The sequence below is a fragment of the Mytilus trossulus genome, chromosome 13 (genome assembly GCF_036588685.1).
Source record: "Mytilus trossulus isolate FHL-02 chromosome 13, PNRI_Mtr1.1.1.hap1, whole genome shotgun sequence".
Classification (NCBI taxonomy): domain Eukaryota; kingdom Metazoa; phylum Mollusca; class Bivalvia; order Mytilida; family Mytilidae; genus Mytilus; species Mytilus trossulus.
Window position 1 is genome coordinate 30,997,776 of NC_086385.1, and position 22,933 is coordinate 31,020,708.

Consider the following 22,933-nt stretch of genomic DNA (forward strand, 5'->3'; position numbering starts at 1 on the left):
AGTCCTTTAATTCTTTTATTTAACAATCAGATTTGCAGTAACAACCTTTTAGCAGGTATAGTCTTTAGCAATTTGCACAAGATCATAAATGCTACTTTCCGTATGCGAGCAATATGGTGAAGGCTTAAACATATAGGTTATATCTTTACCAGGTGAAGAACCACCAAGGTTTTTTGATCTCACACCCGCATGTTTCAATAAATCACACATCATCAGACTCTCTAGATCTTCCTTGTTTTGCTCTTAAGCTTCCATTGACAATGGACGTTCCAAGAGTGCATCAATGTTTTTATGTGTTAAGTTTTTAATCTTATGTACCTAAAGTTTTTGTTGCAGAGTGGTCTTAAACTCATCTACCTTTTTCTCAAGTTCTTTAATGGTTGTTATAAAATCTTTCTCTAGTCGTTTTATATCCGTCTCCAATAGTTTACACTGGGATTGTAAAGTATTTCTCAATTTCCATAGAATCCAAATGTGTCTGTCATGTGTTGTAGCAGATCTTGATTTCCAAAAAATTTGCCATTACGTAGGGAGGGAAGGAAGTTTTATAGTCGTGTTGTTGTCTCTTTGACACATTCCCCATTTTCATTCTCAACTTTATTTGCTAGTTGTCGTTCAATGGGCTACATGTCCCATAACGGTAGGATTAATAGGTTTGGAAGGTAGGGTAACCCGCATTAACAAACTTGTCAAAATGAAAAGTTTTAATTGTTCTCTACAATTTCCCGTTGAGAGTGGCTTGTTTGGAAGTAGAATGTTGTGTACACGTAACACTTATTTGAAGTTTTCGAGCCTCCAAACGGGCGCAAAATTGCAATCATCTTTCAATATCATTCATATTATTTTAACATATGATAAATGTTGTTGTTCCTTATATAACAATATTTTTTAGAGGTTTGATGAATCCAGGCATTGTTACTTCTATCACCACACGTCTCTTTTTTGAAGTTGAAAAGGTCCATGTGCCAGTGTTCTGATTCCATCTTTTAAAATGTAACGTGTGTCATCTTGTGTGTTAGTTTCTTAAGTCACCACGTTTTAAAGGTAACTGCGAATGACGTTCATTTTTCTATGACAACTTTGATAGGCCATAAAACACGTCTGGTAATCGTCACACGGAATATTCTGTCGATTGACCTGTTTGGTTTTTCCTTAAGCTTTCCTTGTGTTTTAACCATCATTCATTCGATATTAAAACATCTTGCACGAAGCCCTACAAACTCAGCAATCATTTGACCACCAAATGTATCTTGAAACACACCAATCACTATTTGCTGACGTTGTTTGGAATTCAACGATAGGTTGTCCGTACAATAGTTAAGTGTGTCGAACTTGTTTTGAATTTGAGATACCATGTCTTTAGAAAGTCGTCAGTTTGAATTTAATAGACTAAATTATCAGTGTCGGTAAACAATAGTCGAACTTTGTTCCCGAAGGTTTCATAATGAATGTCGTACATTAAAATCTTTGAAATGTCTAAGATGCATGCTCCCAAATACACAGGCTTGTCAAATTTGAGTTCGGTTTTCTTCATGTGTACGATTGTTTTTCGGTAGTCACTTATTTTATGTTCATCCGTTTAAGTATGTTTACCATGGTATTTCCAAACTTTGTTCATCAGTTTGAAAAAAAAGTGTTTTTTTCAGACACGGTGCGAGTGTTAGTTATGGTTATAAGGTTAATATTCAGGTAAATGCAAATTTCAAGCCTTCATGATTGTTTAAATTTTAGCACATGCTACACTTTTGTTAATACCAACTCATTGGACTATCTCTGTTTCTAATTTCTATTATAAAGAACATACTTTACACCTTTGTCGGATTTGAATACGGTATACCAACTGATGAAACTTGTTCATTTCAGTTTTCATGTAAAAACGATAAATCGTTAAGCTTATCGTAAAGGTCGACTGAGTAACCAAATCCCATTCTTTTAAACAAATGACACTAGTTTTCAAATATATCATCCAATTGCACAACGTCTCCTTTCAAGTACACACCATGGTAGTCTTGTAATGTTTGACAATTAAATCTAGTAAACACATGTTTTGCTTGAGCATAGTCAACCACACATCGTAAGGGTAAACACTTTGTGTATCATTCATTCATAATGCTCCTAAAACTGGACTTCAATACCTTACATTGGTTCAGCTTTAAATGGCTAAATATATAAAATAACATACACTAATCAATGAATAGAATGTCTTACCCATCAACTTTCTTCGAAAGACTAATGTTCTCTTCATCGGTATTTGGAATGCAGTTCACTTCAAAAACAGTATACCCCAATGCCTTTTCGAACAAGTGGGCGTCATACATTGTTAAGTTGTGAAATATAATGGAAACATAGGTAAGTAAGTTTAAGTTACATTAATTATCTGTGCTGCATCACGATACTTACGATCAAGTGGTCGCGATTACGCACTTTGCCTTCCCCTAATTCGTCATCGCACATGTGACAACGTGAACTCGCTTTAAAACATTGGGGATCTTCTTCAGTCATCACCAGGTCTTTTTATCCATGTGCAAGTCTGCAATGTCCTTCATCTCCTCTTCCTTACAAGCCACAGATATATAACCATGTCAACCCCTGTGTACACCTTTGTTTCTTTGTATTTTCCAACATCATACCTGACTCGGTAGTAAAAAACCTGAAGGTGTATTTTGTTGGGAAACATTCGTGTAAGCTTTTGACTTGCCAGGTTGGCATGTGTCTATATGTTATGAGTAACATTAAACGTCACCATAATTAACATAAGGAAATCGAATTTGACGTTTACAGTTGTATATCTTATAAAGGTATCTTCTTCAGGTATCTTGAGTTTCACTCCAGCCCTCTAATCCCAATACTATCAATTTTCGTCTAAAATGTCTTCTCTCAAACAGTGCTTCTTACACTTTCGACAAAACAATACTTTAATATTGAAGATGGCACTTGGGCTCTGAACAAATGTGATAAACTTTTGTTTATCTAGCAGTAATGTTGTTTAGTTACATGTCTGCGTGGGTTCTGTCCTTTCCGATGTTCTTTGAAATTTTTCTCGGGCTCTTCAATTTTTTAATCGTTCTTGTTTATTTCAACACCATCATTCCCAAACACGTTAATAGAAAAGCTAGTTCTAGTATTTAGCTTTTAAAATTGGTCAATGTGTTTCAAACACATGGGGGAATCTAAACCCTTCTGGTTCAACTCATTTTCACGGTTTTTTTTTATATTGGCACACTTTGTGTGTACTTTTCTGATTCACCTCTTTATGTGTACTTTTGATAACACAGCTCACGTTAATAATGGCCTTCTTTTGTTCTAGTTTTAATGAAAGGCGAATGTAAGATTTACCCTTCAGGGATACAATTTATCCATATGAAGGTGTAATTCTACAATATGTCTTAACGGTCAGCCCCTTCAATCATGCATGCAATATGCTATACTTACATAACTTTTAACGTTAGTTAAGTTTCGTAGTTGGTTGATTCAGTAAAAATTAACTTCATTTGACCTAAAAAATGGAACAACTTTCACCTAATACGGGGTTGGTTTTTACCAACTCTACTCGAAGCATCTACTGTACCTTCGATGCCTTCTTCACTTTTGTGCTTCTGACATTTTACTAATCAAATGTATGCAAAGCACTTTAACTTGCCTAAAAAATGGTTCAATGGTCACTGTGGTAATTTCCTACCATCTTCACCTTAATAACAGATTCCTTTTCTATGTCTTGTTGACGTCGTATTTCCTTAATCTAGATGTATAAGGTGTACCACGTTTTTTTGCTTGTAGTATGAATTCATTTTTAGGAAACACTTATGTACGTGTTCACACATGATGCGTTATGACTCCAATAAGCTTTACCAGCACTTCCTTTGGTTTTCTACTTTATCCTTTTAACCCAAAATCCTTTGCCAAGAGGGTACCCGTTTTAAGTAGTAAACTTATAACCTGTAGGGCATCACTAGCCTTTATGAGACGTTGGGAATGAATTTCTGGTGAATACCTACTCCGGAAAATATTTGTTTCCTTTATATTATTTTCATGCAAAATGTGACTAGTCTACCCAACTCAAGGTGGTTTTTGAAAAGTTCCTCTTATACATATTCCTGCAAATATCGAAATGTTCCGAATTGTATTTTTTTAAATGATTGTGCCTTTTTGACTTGGTATTCAAACAGTCTGGAAAGTACTCGCTGTCATACCCAATCTAATGCATCATTTTTCTAAAAACTTTGTTTATTTCTTTAACTCAACATACACTTATATATTCTTTACAGAAAAAAAAAAATCAATTGTAAATTTTCTTGAAAGGGTTCTATGAAAATATGACTGTTTTATTAGCCAGGTATGACATCAGTTTTACTCGGGATTTTGTCATTTTAGGTAAAATAAGATTGTATCCTGTATTGATGCAATAAACATACAGAACTTAGTGTAAATTAACATCAGTCAGAATGTAACGTTGAATATTAACCCTGAAGTTTGAAGTAGCAGCTCAGCAAACTTCCCAGATTGACAACACATTCGGTACTTCTCGGCTAATTTTACGGCAATGTTCCGAAGCAGACCTAGCTCATTTCAATGGTATTGACATGGACATGGAATATTTTTTTGGGATCCGGGCACGTCGGCCATCGTAGTGATTCAAAGTTGTGTTTTAACGTACTTTTCATTTCAACCACACAATCGGTACTTTTCGGCATATACCTACGGCAAATTTCGAACCGGACCTAGCTCATTTCAATGGTATTAACCCAAGCTATTCCCCACTTAAATATTTTTCTGGGATCCGGGCCCGTCTGGCCACCACAGAGGTTCAAAGTTGCCCATTTACGTATTTTTCATATCAACTACACATTCGGTACTCTTCGGCATATCCCTACGGCAAAGTTCCGAACCGGAACTAGCTCATTTTAAACGTATTAACCCAAGCTATTCCCCACTTAAATATTTTTCTGGGATCCGGGCCCGTCTGGCCACCACAGAGGTTCAAAGTTGCCCATTTACGTATTTTTCATATCAACTACACATTCGGTACTCTTCGGCATATCCCTACGGCAAAGTTCCGAACCGGACCTAGCTCATTTTAAACGTATTAACCCAAGCTATTCCCCACTTAAATATTTTTCTGGGATCCGGGCCCGTCTGGCCACCACAGAGGTTCAAAGTTGCCCATTTAAGTATTTTTCATATCAACTACACATTCGGTACTCTTCAGCATATCCCTACGGCAAAGTTCCGAACCGGACCTAGCTCATTTTAAACGTATTAACCCAAGCTATTCCCCACTTAAATATTTTTCTGGGATCCGGGCCCGTCTGGCCACCACAGAGGTTCAAAGTTGCCCATTTACGTATTTTTCATATCAACTACACATTCGGTACTCTTCGGCATATCCCTACGGCAAAGTTCCGAACCGGAACTAGCTCATTTTAAACGTATTAACCCAAGCTATTCCCCACTTAAATATTTTTCTGGGATCCGGGCCCGTCTGGCCACCACAGAGGTTCAAAGTTGCCCATTTACGTATTTTTCATATCAACTACACATTCGGTACTCTTCGGCATATCCCTACGGCAAAGTTCCGAACCGGACCTAGCTCATTTTAAACGTATTAACCCAAGCTATTCCCCACTTAAATATTTTTCTGGGATCCGGGCCCGTCTGGCCACCACAGAGGTTCAAAGTTGCCCATTTAAGTATTTTTCATATCAACTACACATTCGGTACTCTTCAGCATATCCCTACGGCAAAGTTCCGAACCGGACCTAGCTCATTTTAAACGTATTAACCCAAGCTATTCCCCACTTAAATATTTTTCTGGGATCCGGGCTCGTCTGGCCACCACAGAGGTTCAAAGTTGCCCATTTACGTATTTTTCATATCAACTACACATTCGGTACTCTTCGGCATATCCCTACGGCAAAATTCCGAACCGGACCTAGCTCCTTTTAAACGTATTAACCCAAGCTATTCCCCACTTAAATATTTTTCTGGGATCCGGGTCCGTCTAGGCACCACAGAGGTTCAAAGTTGCCCATTTACGTATTTTTCATATCAACTACATATTCGGTACTCTTCGGCATATCCCTACGGCAAAGTTCCGAACCGGACCTAGCTCATTTTAAACGTATTAACCCAAGCTATTTCCCACTTAAATATTTTGTTCTGGGATCCGGGCCCGTCTGGCCACCACAGAGGTTCAAAGTTGCCCATTTATGTATTTTACAATACACATAATCCAAGATCCTTATAGTCACGTTTATCTCTACACCCAATTTTATATACTACAGAGTCTATAATATCGTTGCATTTTGGGTATTAAAACACCAGGGGTCTGCCATCTGAGCGGACTCCCGTAGGTTTTTACAATATATTTATTCTTTTTTTTGCCTTCCATAGATATTTCTTTTTAGTTTTTGGAATGTTTATAGAGTGACCGACTTTAGTTTTAGTTTTATATATTATATGTTAAATTAAATCTTTGTTGAATCTTTGATGTCGTTTTTTTTTATAAAAATCTTTATTACATAAAGACAAATATGCAACTTATATAAGGGTTTATATTTGAGGACAACGAGAATTTACGACAGCTTGAAAACTATTTGCGTCGTAATTTTTCACTCCTGTTAACTATGAAATCATACTTTTTAATGATTTTCAACTGATTTTGATAATGAAGCTACTGCTAGCAACCGGTTGTATATTGAATATCGAATATCAAATAACAAACCGGCAGATAACTTCACATACATATTTAAAACGTAATAAAATGCTTTTGAAATCAGTACAAGCCGCGAAATTGTCGAATTCCGCTGTTAAACTATATTTAATTAAGATTTAGCGATTTTTGGAACGTTTGAGTCTCATGCAGTTTTTTGGTTTTTATACATATCGTCAAAATTGGCTGCTGGAAAAAAGTGGCTGCTGACTTGTTTGGCCGATAAAAGTGGCTGCCAGCTTGAGTCTAGTACAAAATAGTTTTGGTTGACTAGTACAGGTACCAAGATACTAATTTACATAGTGTGTAAGTTGTCTTAAAAAAAGAGAATTGAAAATGATCATTTAGTACATGGAGTGTTCCTCATTGCTATTGCGAATGTTTTCATATGATGGTTTTAGTTGTGAGTTGAGAGAATGCTTTAATGATTAAAACCGTATAAAAAAAGAAAGCAAGTCCTTTCATTTAACATCAGCTTGGATGAAGGTTCAAATCGCATTCGGTTTTCATAACATTTCATTGCTGGTGAAACATCACACCATTCAAACGGGAAAACGAATTGTCTTATCTATATAAAAAACGAGATACGAGAAAAACGTACGAACCACATCAACAAACGATAGCTACTGGACATCAGGTTTAGAGTCGGACGACAATTCAGAGCTTGAACTAGTGAGATATTGGCAAATTGTTGTTTGAGACGATCTTTGAGGGTTGCTGTCTTACATTTTGTAGTTGTTTTCTTTGTTCGAATGCTGTCTCACTAACATGTACCCCACAATTCCTTCATGTATTCATCTCAGTTTAGGTTGAGGATTTTTGGCTGTGTCCTCTTAAATCTTTTTTTATTTTCAATATCTTTAACAGACGGGTCTGGACAATGTCCAATCCTTACTTCGGCTCAAACGTCGCAGAACTGAAAATCAGAGATATGAATAGTTCAATAACAAGGTTGATTCTTATCAAAACTTTCAGAACGCGATAACTTAAAATACGGTCAGATTTTATACCGTAACTTTTCTATAGAAAATGATTCGCGTAGTATGTCTCAGTTTTGTTTGTCTTTTTCTTACAATAAACCATGCTTACGGAAAACGATGGAATTGATTTAAAAATCATCTATAAAGACATGTTAGAATTGCGTGAGAACTTTCAGAAATTAGATGATGTCGTTCAGCAACAAAGTGCCCGGATATACTATCTAGAATCAACAGTCACTTTCCAAAAAAAACATATTCAAGATTTAATGACCGATAAGAAAGCTGACATAGAATACCGTAGAAAACTGGAAAGACGTTTGAAAGTGATTGAAAAGAGTTTTGTTAGGGAATATTCTGATCCGAGGGAGTATGGTGTGAAAAGCAGTAATATTTCTCTACACGAACATGTGGATGAGGAGGGTAAGACGGATTATAGAAGTGGAATTGTTGATGGATCGGTCCAAAAGATGGTTAATCCTAAATGGAACGCAACTTCTCGAAAAGGTAAGGTTCAATTACCTAAATTTTAATATTGAACTACTTGTTGATAATAGACTAATTAAAGGGCATCCGACACAGTTTCTCGATAAAATGTCATTTTCATAATTTTGGAAATATGTTGTAGGCCTTGGCGAGTTATAAAATAAAATATATGTCACCGTGCTTGTTTTCGAGAAAATTGAGGCTTAAAATTGGGGAATTGTGCAATTTTGCAAAAAAAGTTAGGCAATGTTATAAAATGTTTCGAGCAGATATTCATCGTCGTAAATTATCAAGATCGGGTTCAATCTGAAGCTGAAATAAAACACATAACGGAAAACATTATCCCTACACGAATGACCATACAATTATGCAAGCTTTGTTTGACCTTGCGGTCTTAAAACTTTCGAGCACGATTTTTGTACTCAGACTCAAGAATCAACCTATGAAAATGCTGGATTTCATGTCTCGAGCATGATTTGTGTGCTTCAAGCACTGAACACAGTTTTATGACTTCAACCCCTAATGCTCAAAGTGGTATTTTTTTAAACCTAAAAATATGGAAAGAAAGTGTTTCTGAAAATGTCATTTTTTACCATTTTTCTACATAAACTGCATTTTGTCATGCTTTCTCTAGATCTTAAATAGAAAAAAATATATGTTATATATTCCATGATAAACGTAATGTGTTCTAAAAATTAAGTGCCCCCTTTTAACCTCAACCCAATTTCGACGGTATCATAGTGTCTGCAAGTTACCGGCGACATTTTTCAGATGTAAAAATCTTGCTTGTAAAGAGCTACTTATAAATTGGTCATATTGTTTTCGGAAATAAAATAATGCGAATCATAAATACCTCTCTCTGTTTGTGGTCTAAGTGAGAAACATCGCAAGAAACGTTCTTATGGACTGTTGAAAATTTTTGCGGCTTTTAAAATTAAAGACTCGACAATTTTAGAACTTGACATACAGGTACATGAACTGCACACACTCGTGTATTATTTGTTACCATATGTTGACCTCTAGTTGTTGTCCTTTGTGTTGGTTTGTTTTTATTGGCGGGCTGCTGTTTCATAACAATATACTCCTTAAAATCCTTTTATTCATGTTTTAATTACTTTTTAGAAATGTTTCGAGCAGATATTCTTCGTGGTAAATTATTAAGATCAGGTTCAATCTGAAGCTGTAATAAGACACATAACGGAAAACATTATCCCTACATGAATGACCATACAATTATGCAAGCTTTGTTTGACCTTGCGGTCATAAAACTTTCGAGCACGATTTTTTTACTCAGACTCAAGAATCAACCTATGAAAATGCTGGATTTCATGTCTCGAGCATGATTTGTGTGCTTCAAGCACTGAGCAAAGTATTTCGACCTCAACCCCTAATACTCAAAGTGGTATTTTTTAAACCTAAAAAATATGGGAAGAAAGTGTTTCTGAAAATGTCATTTTTTACCATTTTTCTACATAAACTGCATTTTGTCATGCTTTCTCCAGATCTAAAATAGAAAAAAAATATATGTTATATATTCCATGATAAACGTAATGTATCCTAAAAATTGAGTACCCCCTTTTAACCTCAACTCAATTTCGACGTTATGTCTGGAAGTTACCGGCGATATTTTTCAGATGTTAGTATAAATATTGCTGGTAAAGAGCTACCTATAAATTGGTCATATTGTTTTCGGAAATAAAATCATGCGAATCATTAATACCTGTCTCTGTTTGTGGCCTAAGTGGGAAACATCGCAAGAAAAGTTCTTACGGACTGTTGAAAAATTTTACGGCTTTTAAAATTAAAGACTCGACAATTTTAGAACTTGACATACAGGTACATGTTCTGCACACACTCGTGTATTATTTGTTACCATATGTTGACCTCTAGTTGTTGTCCTTTGTGTTGGTTTGTTTTTATTGGCGGGCTGCTGTTTCATAACAATACTCCTGAAAATCCTTTTATTCATGTTTTAATTACTTTTTAGTATTTCACGTTTATTCATGAAATTAAAATTCTATTAGGGTCAATGATTGCAATTGTAAAAAAAATATAGGATCCTGTACAGTTTTGAAGTTCACTTGATAAACCTATATCCACTGGATCACAACAAAAAGGATACTCACATGAGGTCTTTTCCTACGAATGGAACTTCTTTTTGTACATAAATTAGGCCGCTAGTTTCTCGTTTGAATAGTTTTACATTTTCATTTCGGGGTCTTCTATAGCTGACTTAGCAGTATGAGCATTGCTTATTGTTAAAGACCTTACGATGACCTATAGCTGTTAATTTCTGTGTCATGTTTGTCGCTTGTGGAGAGATGTCTCATCGGCAATTACACGACAATTAAAATCCAAATACCTCTCTCACAGCGTAGTTTTATTGGTAAATAACTATACATATTTTTTCACCACAGCGCGACACATTGTGGAGTACATGGAATATCGCACGTCCATTTCCCTGTCTGTCTTTTATGTCCTTCTGGTGGTTAATTAGATTTTTCAAGTGTACAATTCTTGCCAATTTTTTATAAAACTTATATCGTATTGACACGTTTGAAAATTGTTCTAATATTAAAGTTGTATCATCGTTAATACTATAGCGGCATACCATTATTTATTTATTATTAAATTGAATAAAATGTTTAGTTAGGAAATTTACTTTTTCGTGTACCTAAATTTTCGGTATTAGTTTTATAATATCATTGGTTTTCTTTGCTGTCGTAAAATGTCAAAAAATTGGATCAAGACCAAATCATGGATGATGAATGATAATAAAAAACATAATTGACTTGCATTATATAGGTAACACCAAATAGGTCAGTCGTCTTGAGATTGCTTACTTTACGATACTTTGTTGAAGATCTCATAGAAATATTTCTTCTGATTTTATAAGACAGTTATCCTGTTAGAATCAAATGCACTAATATAAATTTAATGGTTTAGAAGTTAGAATGCGGAGAAACAGAAACGATCGGAATAACGGAAAGCGACGTTTTGCGGGATTTCAAATGCATTACGTCGCGCCAAGAGTTCACTCCCTTGAAACTGTATCGGATGCCCTTAAAACTATGCTTGTAAAAGTACACATTAAACTAGTTTTCAAATGGATTTAAAACCAAAAATCAAACAATATTTTGCCACTATGATTTTTTTTGATTTGTGTGATTCAGATTAAGTTTTTAAATTTGATGTGTGTCGCACGAAGCGGCATAACTCGAGCTTTACCAGAGATATTTTTTACTGATCACCCTCAGAAAAATTGAAAAATGAAAACTAGGAAAGCCTTTATGATATTTAAAATTACTAAAAAAAAACAGAATAATAAATAGATTTGATTAGGGTTGTGTTAAGTTTGTATTCAGACAAATATTTATTTACAGTATTTACAGTGTTTTTTGTAATCTGCAATATTGCTAGGAAAACTGGAATGACTTTATGTTTTTTATTTATGTGGAATTTAGGGCTGTTGGACGCAAACTCGAATTACACTGTCCGAAGTAAAGGATTCACCTTATTTTACTAACTACGTGTCTCTCATTTTTTAGAACGACTACTTTTACAACCAACGGTCAGCGATGCACTTGTTGCATTCTACGCATATATGTCCATTCCAGAAAACAACCCTAGTGCCCATCATACATTGATATATGACGTCTCCGTTACCAATGTAGGAAGCGGTTACAACCACGTGACAGGAATCTTTACCGCACCAACAAGTGGGGTGTACGTGTTCATATGGGTAACCAGAGTTTATAATGGTGAACACCCTACCGAACTCATGATAAACACCGCCGTGTATGGGGTCACCTTTCTTCGAGCAAAGGGCAGTAGTAATGATGGCTCAGTAAGTGGGACCGTTGTAGCTAACGTTACCAAAGGGGATTCAGTCTTCGTGCGCGTTCATTCCTCTTATCCTGGAGATGGCTATATTTACAGTAATGTTCATGGTCGTCCATCATTTTCTGGCTGGCTTCTACGTTGAATTCTTAAGAATTTAAACTATACGAAAAGAAATAAATTGAAATAATAAAAAATGCATTAAAGATACTTTTCTGTTTTTTTTTTTTTTTTATTAACAAGATTATATTTTCTCGAAATATAGCTATTTTCAATAACAAATGTAAAAAGGAAGATGTTGTATGATTGCGAATGAGACAACTCTCCATAAGAGACCAAAATGACACCGAAATTAACAATTATATAGAGCTTTGATTCAATGAAGACTGTTGGTTTTTCTGATTTTGAATATATAATAGAAACTTACACTTAAAATATAATCGACTTCATAGTTGTCAATGAAACAAACATCTATGAAAAGGGACAAAATATACCAAAGAGATATTCAAAAAGTAAAATCACAAAACTACTGAACTTAAAAGAAAAATCAAATTGGAAAGTCCCTAATCACATGTCAAAATCCAATGACAAAACACGTGCAAAACGAATGGACAACAACTGTCAAATTTATGACTTGGTACAGACATTTTCAAATGTAGAAAATGGTGGATTTATAGCACTATACCTCTCACTATTTCCGACAGTCTCATCAAATTTCGTTATTGTTTTACAACGATACGTGAGTTTAAAAGACAAAATAAATAAAATAGTCAAAATATTGACACAGCAGTCATCACCATATTAAAATTTTAAAAGGAACAATTTTTCAAAGGAAATTAAAAACACATTCATTGCTTCGCGTGTCTGACGTTATTTTTTAAAAATTTTGTCGATCTATGTTTAAACAAAACAGTATGGCACGCAGGGTTAAACAAAAATCAAAAGTATGTTGGAATGAATGTCGCTACAACAACTAGCTACTATCAGAAAATCAATTTAAAATTGTCGAGAAGTTCTTTACAATATATACGACTCCACAAATGGTTAATTTCACTACGCGATGACATACTTTGACGTTTGTGGTTCAATGTATTTTCTTAATTATAATAGGAATATAACATAATGACTTATACATGTTATAATAGAATATTAACAAACTGACGGTATATTTTGTGATACTGAGTCACGTTTTAAGGATCAAAGAAACACAAAAAGTCACATGTACAAAACACACAATCAAAAATGAAAGATAATACATTGACGGAATGAATACGTGCCGAGCCACGTCGAATGGATATCACAGAAAACAATCGAAACAGTAAAAATAATATCAATAATTGAATAAGTTGGGAAATGCATATCCCATATGCAGGGGAAGCTGGTATATTGCTACTAAGACGTCGGAAATTTATAATTTCAAAATTAAAATCGTCTCGTTTGTCATATATACTGGCACTGATATGACAGTGTATGTCAATCTCGAGATTTAAGTCTAAAATTAGGCGGAGGAATCTTTGTCTGTTGTTTCTTTAATTTCTGGTTCACCAGTTTAGTAAATGGATACCACCATGTGACGGGAATCTTTACCGCACCAACAAGTGTGCGTATTCATATATATGGGTAACAAGAGTTTCATCTGGTTAATATCCTACCTAACTTATGATTAACAATTCTGAGTCATCTTCCTCCGAGCAAAGCATGGCGATAATGGCTCTGTAGGTAGGACCGTTGTGGCTAACGTTACCAAAGGTAATTCGGTCTTTTCGCGCGTTCTTGCTTGTGATTGATATTTATTCATAGTAATACACATGGTCGTCCATCATTTTCTGACTTGCTCTACGTTGAATTTCAAGGAACATGGCGAAAAACTTTTAAAATAAAATGCTGAATCAAAGAATACTTTCTGATGTGATCGTTCTCAAGGTATCATTTTCTTGTGAATATAGCCACTTGTCAATACTATTGTTTTGATTAAATAAAGTCGCCAAAAGTCCTCCTGTTCAGAGCATATAATCCAAACTGAGTGTCTACTACATAAAAGAAAAAGATGTTTAAATGTAGTATATTTTCCACGTATACAACCATTTTTCAAAGAAAATTAGTGAATGATTCCAAGGGATGTCAAACACATGAGTCTAAAAACAATCTGACAATGCTGACCCAATTAAAAAAACATCAAAAGATAATCGAAAGTACGCAAAACACAATAAAAAAAACCGAAAGATTGGCGACAAGAATGCATCCAAAAATCTTGATTGATCTCAGTCGCTATCAATGGGTACGCAGATCCTGCATCAAACGTTTAAAGACTATATGAAAATGATGTAAACAAAAAGAGATAATCCTACTCCATTCAGCAACGAGCAAAGCGTAAACATAAAAAAAAAATAACATGTGGTATGATTGCCAATGAGACAACTCTCAACAAGAGGCCAAATGACACAGAAATTAACATCTATACGGCTATATAGGTCACCGTACGGCTTCAACAATGAGAAAGGCTCATTCCGCATAGTCAGCTATAAAAGGTTCTGTAAAGACAATGTAATACAAATCAAACGAAAAAAACTAACAGCCGAATTTATATAAAAAAAACATGAACGAAAAAAATATGTAAACATTAACAAACGACAACCAATGCATTATAGGTTCCTGACTTGGGACAGGCACCTTCATAAATAATGTTGCGTGGTTAAACATGTATTACTAAATGGGATTCCACCACCGCCACCACTTCCCCCAAAACATGGACAGTGTTGTAACAGTACACCATAAAAACGAACTAAACAAATCAGTTGAAGAAAGCTTAACTCACCCGCTATGAACAAATACAAATCTCAAGATGTGACTAGGAACTTTGTCAATTCTATACTTGGTCATGAAATTACATATCCATTTATTTGTCGTCTTCCTTAAAAAGGACAACTAAGTTCAAGTAAAAAAGTGCTAGTAAATATGCGTACAAGATGTAAATATCTATTGATTTTCCTTTAATCGTTTGTTTAGCTTGGAATTGTAAAAACCACGAGATATTTTACATTAAAGAAGGTTGAAAAAAATGCCCATACATGTTTATATCTTTCAATTTTTAATGCTTTTTGTAGGCAGCAGTCTGTTTTTGTACTGTATAGAACCACTCGACGATTGACAAAAGGAAGCAACTTGTTTCAATCGTGTGAAATAACAGCAACAATTGGGTAATCTGCAAATAGAATATAAGATAATTAATTTTTCAGCACTATTTCTAACCGCATTGTGATTAGAAGTTGTTGGGAAATCAGGGTTGATATGCGAGGAGTTATTTTTCGTTTTTTGTGATCGGCGCATGTTCGCTATCGTGATCCGTTTTTCTACAAATTTATATATTCGTGATTCGCGAGGTAAGCATTATTTGCGAATCGTTTTCATTAGAGTTTGATGTTCGTTCTTCGTGATTGAGACACATAATTCGTTTTCATGACTTTTTTCCATAGACAGACAACTACATGGACCAGATGGAACCTTATCGTCGAACACTTTGAAGTTCGTAGACATGATCCGTAGTGAACTGGGTTATTTGCAAAGTCAAATAATGTCAGTTAACTCACCAGTTCCAATTAACATGTTGTCATGTTTCACTGTATGCGTTGAAAACTTGCATGTTCTTGGACATTTCAAATGCAAATTACCAACAATGTTAAAACATGCCCGTAACTTATGTAAAGTAATACGGTGTATGAGGGATTAAAAAGGAGTGTTCTGTGGACTGTCGACAACTTTACTGATCCCTCTTCTTATTATCCTTTTTCTGAACATGACATGCCATTGTCGTCCCAAACTGCTATGGAGCACTTAAAACAAAAAGCCCTGCTGTCAAAAGACCAGGAACATGAAATGCGTGAGTGGGCCCAGGAGTTTGGAAAGTGTGTTCGACAAAGACCAGTACGACAGCAAACGACAATATACACTACTGGCACATTACCACTTAATATGTATACAAATGCAACTTACAGTGCCACAAGTGAACAAATCAAATTTCCTTCAATATCTGAAGAAGTTAACAAGGCCTACGATCAAGTTTCTGAATATGATTCAGAATCAGATGTGGACGACACAGAAGAAACGAACAATACTATTGACAACCCAGGATGTCTTAGTTTTCTTTATGGGACAACCAGCCGGAGTGGGAGAACAATCAGGCTCAGCAGTAAATTTTATTGAAAAAAATAATATATAAACTATATAGTCCTTGAGTTGAATCTCAAGATAAGACACAGACGTGGTTCCGTGGTATTTTACGCAAGTAAAACACTTCTATGGAATAATAAAAGATACAAAACAAGATGTCAGAACGTGACTGTTTTCAACGATTTAATTTAGAACCTGGGAGAATTCAACACGTAAACAAGTAAAGAGCCAGTAATGTATTTGATTGTAGCTAAAGTGAACCAATAAACAACACATACAACCAGCTTCTGAATCTCTATAATCGATTGATTGGGGATACTCTTTTTATATTTTCGCGATCCGTGATCATGGACATTTATTTTCTGTAAATCGTGATTGACAAAACAAATCAATTCGTGAATTGTGATGAGACCCTTCCCCCCTTTTTGCAGGACCCTCATATGCATATTACCAAAAATGTAAAGATATTCAATCGCAGTACTGATTTATTGTAGATTATATAAAAAAAATCCGTTTGTTCAGAACAAATCTTAACTTAGTTAGTTTTATGCATATCCGCCCAAAGTTTAAGCATTGTCATTGTTATCTGAGAAACAAATTTGTTTACAAGTATCTAACGTCACGTTCGTCACAGCATAGAATTATTTAAAATTGTATGCATGTGCACTAAACATGTTTAGTGTTATTGAAGTAAGTGTGCATACATATATTGATGTATAATGAAACAATTCATCAAAATTTTAAGAGTTCATCGAAACAATTTCTTGTCGTGGCTAGTGCATCAGATAAAGGTTCCTGGTTTCATCCTCGCTTCGGTGTTAAAAACGCAGGGTCTCATTTTTCGGCCCTCCGATTGCGATTATGGTCTTTGATTGTACAATCTCTCTTGATAATCTCCTAGTTTTGTGCCACTGGAAGTTTACATTGTATATTCTGTCTGGATGATCTTCTAGCTATGTGCCACAAGAAGTTTTGCTTGTACAATCTGTCCGGATCGTCTCCTAGTCTTGAGTAACCAGAAGGGAGGGGACAGTAAATGACTGACCTGTGTTACGAGAGAGCCATATTTTTTGCACGTTAAATACATCCTTGTAGATTACAAAATAGAGCAGGATAATGCCACTACAAGGCACCATTCACACCGGCAAAGTTAACTTGTTTCCCAATCTTCAATAAATAAATATGTTTAAACTGATAATTTAACATGTATTCTGTCTGGATAGTCTCCTAGTTGTGTGCCAGAAGAAGGTTCTATTGTACATTCTGTCCGGATCGTCTCCTAGTTGTGTGCCACAAGAAGTTTTGATTGTGCATTATGTTCGGATAGTCCCCGAGTTGTGTGCAACAAGAAGGTTAGATTGACATTCTGTCCAGATAGTCTCCTAGTTGTGTGCAACAAGAAGTTTTGATTGTGCATTCGGTTCGAATAGTCTCCGAGTTGTGTGCAACAAGAAGGTTAGATTGTACATTCTGTCTGGATAGTGTCCTAGTTTTGACCCACGAACAGTTATGATTGTAAAATCTCCGGATAGTCTTCTTCTTCAGTGCCACAATAAGTTTTGATCGGCAATCTGGAAAGTCTCCTAGTTGTGTGACACAAGAAGTTTTGATAGCACAATCTTTTCGGATAGTCTCTTAGTTGTGTGCCACAACAGAGTTACATTGTACATTCTTTCTGGATAGTCTCCGAGTTGTGTTACGCAAGAAGTTTAGATTATACATTCTGGCCGGATAGTCTCCTGGTTGTGTGCCACAAGAAGTTTTAATTACACGTTCTGTCCTGATAGTCTCCGAGTTGTGTGCCACAAGAAGTTTTGATTGTACAGTCTGTTGGATCGTCTCCTAGTTGTGTGCCACGGACAGTTGTGCTTGTACAATCTGTACGGATAGTCTCCTAGTTGTGCCACAATAAGTTTAATCACTCTGAATAGCCTCCTAGTTGTGTGTTACAAGAGGGTGTGATTGAACATTCTGTCCGGATGATCTCCTAGTTGTGGGCCACAAGAAGTTTTGATAGTACAATCTTTTCGGATCGTCTCCTAGTTTTGTGCCACAGGAAGTTTCGATTGTACATTCTGTCCGGATAGTCTCTTAGTTGTGCGCTACAAGAAGTTTACATTGTACATTCCGTCTGGATATTCTCCTAGTTTTGTGCCGCAGGAAGTTTTGATTGTACATTCTGTCCGGATAGTCTCCTAGATGTGTGCCACAAGAAGGTTAAGAGGTTAGATGTTCAATTCCTGGACAGGTCAAACAATTTTTTTATAGTTTTAACATTTTTCTAATGGGTTAATTCCTAAAAGCCAGGTCAAATTAGGCGTTAATCTAGCCCAAGATCCAAAAAGGTGCTCATTTAAATGTCTGCAGGTAGAGGGAAAACTTAAATACTAACACAAATCAAGGTTCATGATATAACATACTAAATCATATGTCTGTAACATTTATCAACGGACGTGAAGTATCAGATCTGTCATTGATAAGTGAATATATTACATGGAAAGTCTTGTATACATTTGTTTCAACAAATTGTATGAATAAATTCTTAAGTTCTAGGTAACATAGATAATTTTGATTCTGTTTCAAGAAAATGCTTAAAATATATTGATGAAACTTGACATTTACTAACGCATAACTGATTTTAATCGTTATCGCCATAAACCAAAGTGTACCCTTAACTAATTGTTATAAACTTTCATTTTTTTTAGGTTAATTCAACACTGTTCGGTCTATGCCCATATCTTTCAGTATCCATTTGATTTAATCGTAGAAATCAACATCATACGTTTTTTTCTGAGAGTATCTTATCAGTCCTGGAATAATTTCAAGCGAAGTGAACATGACTGAACGACTTGATTGTTCAGACTTTCACATGATTTTCAGATAAAACTTGGTTTCCTGGCACATATATTAATCCACCGAAATCCAGGAATTGAATGTGCTTTTTAAAGCTACTAAGTTTTTCGAAGATAAACGTAAATTGATTTTTTAATAACTAGTTCACTTTTTATTTCATATCTTTAGGCTCTTAACCCGTCGCTAATGTATCCCCGCCCCATTCCCATGTAATCATCATTTAATAGTTACATGATTAGATGTATAATTCATTATAATACGATATTGTGATTGGCTAACTGCACATCGATCAATTGTTATTCCTTAATTAAATGCATTACACGATAAAACTTATCATCATAATAACACGAGGTCTCACATTAAAGTGCACAGGTGAATTGAATAAGAAAAATTGATTAAATTCGTGTTTTGATGATCCTAGGTAACATTGTAATTATAAGTATTGAATATGTTTTTTTATATCTTTCTGTAACTTCATATGGATGTAAAAGCGTTGTCCATGCGCACATTTTTAGAATTAAGCGCTTTTACATCTCAAAGAATTAACGAAAAGAAGCATTAAATTCTTAATTAAAGATTTATATGCTAATATATACAAAGCCTTGGATCAACTTAATTATATTGCAAAACATAACATAGTTCATTTTCTTGTCAGTTATATCGGGTAGATGTACGCCCTATACACAGCTCTGAACACGCACAAATAACCTAGCTGCTAAACGGTATGGTGCGTATATATTACAGACAATTCTTTTGTTATGACCTATCTACTATTGTATTCACAATTTTTTAAGCTACACAGTCTGAAAATATCTTTTTCTTATTGTTAATATAAATACGAATGCGATTTGAATTTACGCGCCGATTCAGTCGAATCACCTTTAGAACATTTACATAATCTCCCTTTAATTGAATGGGAATTGCCACTGAAAACGAAAGTAATTTCAAGTTACCTCGGTTGATAAAAAACAAAAGACACAGTTTTCGATTTAAACAAACTGGATAGGTAAGTTTCATCAGACAATTATATTTAAAAAAGAAAAGTAAACGTTATAATGATAAAGATGACACTACAAATCGTTTGTTTACGTCGGTAAACAAGGTTAATTATAGTAGCTTACAAACCACAATTTCGAAAATAACACATAATAAGTGTGTAATTTATGATTTTTTGAAAACTACATGCAAAGGCATTTTGATGTGTTTTTATATTAAATTGATATACTTAATTGTCTGAATTCTTTTCTTTTTTTTTTAGCCACGGCGTTGTCTGTTTATTTTCTATCTATGAGTTTGAATGTGCCTTTGCATGGTATCTTTCGCCCTTCATTTGTAGTATACCATTGTATACGGAAATTTTCAAGAAAGATGTTACTCGTTTCTGCATTATGATGTAAAGAAATGGGAACATATAATGAATATGCAAACACTAAAGCTGTGTTCATATACATGTACCAATTTTCCTTTTGAATTTGCTTATAGTTACTTCACATCAAACAGTTTTAATTTCGGATCAATATATACGAATCGATGTTCTTTTCTGGAGTTATTCAGTTATAATCTAATAAGAGTTATGACAGGTAAGAGTGATCACTCTTGCTTTAAAAGGACAAAAATGTGTTTAAATCATTTATTTTGAAAAAATCAATAAGATAAAATACTCTATTTGTCTAAATTTAACCATAACTCTTTACAGACCACATGAGATCAAAGAAAGCCACAACACGTTTCATTCTTTTAGTGAATATCTTCACTGCAGACGCTATTTTTTTTTTATTCTTACAGAATGGCGGACAGTAAATTCTGTGCTGGTTGTCAGCGCAGTGATGAAGACATTACAGCTGTATCTTGGTGCAGTGACTGCTGTGAACTTGTATGTAAGGCGTGTTCTAGAGTTCACAAAAGGATGTCCCCGTTCGTCACTTCTTACATTGTCTAAGAACTGCGACAATCATCCAGATCAAAAGATTGCACTGTACTGCTGTCAACATGACAAGGTAGTCTGCGTGTCATGTGTTCCGGTATCACATCAACATTGCAAGTCTATCATTTCAATTGAAAAAGCTGCTAGAGGCGTGAAAGATAGTACCGCTATTTCTGATTTAGAGAGAAGAATTTCAAACCTATGTCAAGTTACAGAGAACAGACGGAGTCAAAGTGAGAAAACACTTGTAGATTTGGAAATAAATCGTACCAAAATAAAGACAATGGTGTCTGAAATCAAACGGAAAGCAATTGCTCATTTAGATACGTTAGAAGCAGAGATACATGGAGATATTGATTCTAAGTATAAAAAATGTACTGAGAGTGTGTCCCGAAACAGAAATAGCATACAATCCAATGCAGACTCGCTGTCTATATGGAAAAGTGATTTAAAGTCACTGAAGCAACATACATCAGAAATTCATTTATTCCAGGTGGTAAAATTTCTAGATGCAAAAATTTACCAGAAAGAATTAGAAATCAGAGAAATCGAAACAGCTACTGTTCCGATACTTAAATATCATCCGTCAGAATTTGAATCAAACATTCAGACAATAGTCCCAGACTTAGGTACAATAAAGGTAGAAAATGTCCAAGTATCAAAACCTGTACTAGATATAGACAAACAATGTCATTTTCCCGTTAGAGAGGAGAGAAAGTTATCACTGACACATTCATTCCCGACCACGAAATTAGGTAATGGAGTAAGTATCTACAGAGGATGCTTTATTCCTGACGATAGGTTACTCTTATGTAACTACATTGGCAAACACCTTGTTGTTTGTAAACTTGATGGATCGATTTCCAGCATGATTGATTTGGATCATATTCCACGCAATATCAGCTTATATGACAAAACCCATGCTGTAGTATCTGTTGGTGATGCAGGTATCACAATTATCGATCTGACATCATTGAAGCCTGACAGGAGAATTAAAGTTGAAGGAAGGTGTACTGGAATCACCAGTGTAAAGGATAAAATCTGGGTAAGAAATAAAACTAACACGTTAAGCCTTGTGGATATCAATGGTAAAGTTCACAAAGTATTACAAACAACATTTGATCCTTGTGATATTTGTACCAATCAGGATGGTGATGTCTATTGTACTGACTTAGATAGTGATAAAGTTTTCTTAGTTTCTTCAGATGGAAAAGAACGTGAGATTTACAACAGTCCTGACATGAAAAGTGCTAGAGGTGTAGCCGTAGATGACCGTGGGGATGTGTTTGTAACAGGATATCAATCAGACAACGTACATAGATTATACAATGATGGACAGAAACATGACATTGTCTTAACAGTAGATGATGACATCGATGGACCGAGCGGTTTATCTTACAACAATGAAACAAAAGAACTGTTAGTCGTAAACGACCTTGGTAGATCTATCAAAATCTATAAAACCCATTGAACACTTGCTAATGAACACTAAAATTAGTTTAAGAATTGGTGATGATCCAAAGGATAAACAATAAGTTTTTATATCCTAATGACAAATTGATTTATAAAACCGAGTTCTGTAATTTTCTTTGAAACTTTCTCAGATTTATCTTTATTGACAAGTTGAACAAAACCGAGAGTGATCCAATACCTATTTGAATATGAAGTGTAATGAATATGAAACTTTTTAATAAATGATGACAACTTCAAAAATCTCGAAAATATATTGAGGGTTTTTCTGTACTAGTTTGAAGTATCTCTTTAAACTTGAACAAAGAGGAAGAGTATATCACTATAAAGAGGGATATGCATATTTCGGTCACACATTCTTTTTTAGTTCATGCAAGACTGACATTGAAGCCAGTAATTTGAGACTTCTATAATTGGATCAAATATTGAAAACAAATATACCTGAATGTTTCCTCATTGAAACTAAACAATTAAAAATAACACCAGTTGTTAGAAAATAAAGACCAA

The 22,933-nt window shown here is 34.9% G+C and overlaps 2 protein-coding genes across 2 annotated transcripts; both read left to right on the forward strand.

Moving 5' to 3' along the window:
• The first annotated feature begins 7,790 nt into the window (after window positions 1-7,790).
• LOC134694244 (uncharacterized) lies at window positions 7,791-12,157 on the forward strand. The gene is made up of 2 exons (XM_063555245.1): window positions 7,791-8,193; window positions 11,721-12,157. The coding sequence occupies exons 1-2, from the start codon at window positions 7,791-7,793 to the stop codon at window positions 12,155-12,157; spliced, it is 840 nt and encodes a 279-aa protein (XP_063411315.1).
• An 8,701-nt stretch (window positions 12,158-20,858) lies between these two features.
• On the forward strand, window positions 20,859-22,427 carry LOC134694245 (uncharacterized). Its single transcript, XM_063555247.1, has one exon. The coding sequence runs from the start codon at window positions 20,859-20,861 to the stop codon at window positions 22,425-22,427; it is 1,569 nt and encodes a 522-aa protein (XP_063411317.1).
• Window positions 22,428-22,933: the final 506 nt, after the last annotated feature.

Coding starts and splice junctions, on each gene's coding strand:
- LOC134694244 (XM_063555245.1), top strand. CDS start 7,791: ATGCTTACGGAAAACGATGGAATTGATTTAAAAATCATCTATAAAGAC. Junction 8,194..11,720: donor GAACGCAACTTCTCGAAAAG/GTAAGGTTCAAT, acceptor CTCATTTTTTAG/AACGACTACTTTTACAACCA.
- LOC134694245 (XM_063555247.1), top strand. CDS start 20,859: ATGAAGACATTACAGCTGTATCTTGGTGCAGTGACTGCTGTGAACTTG.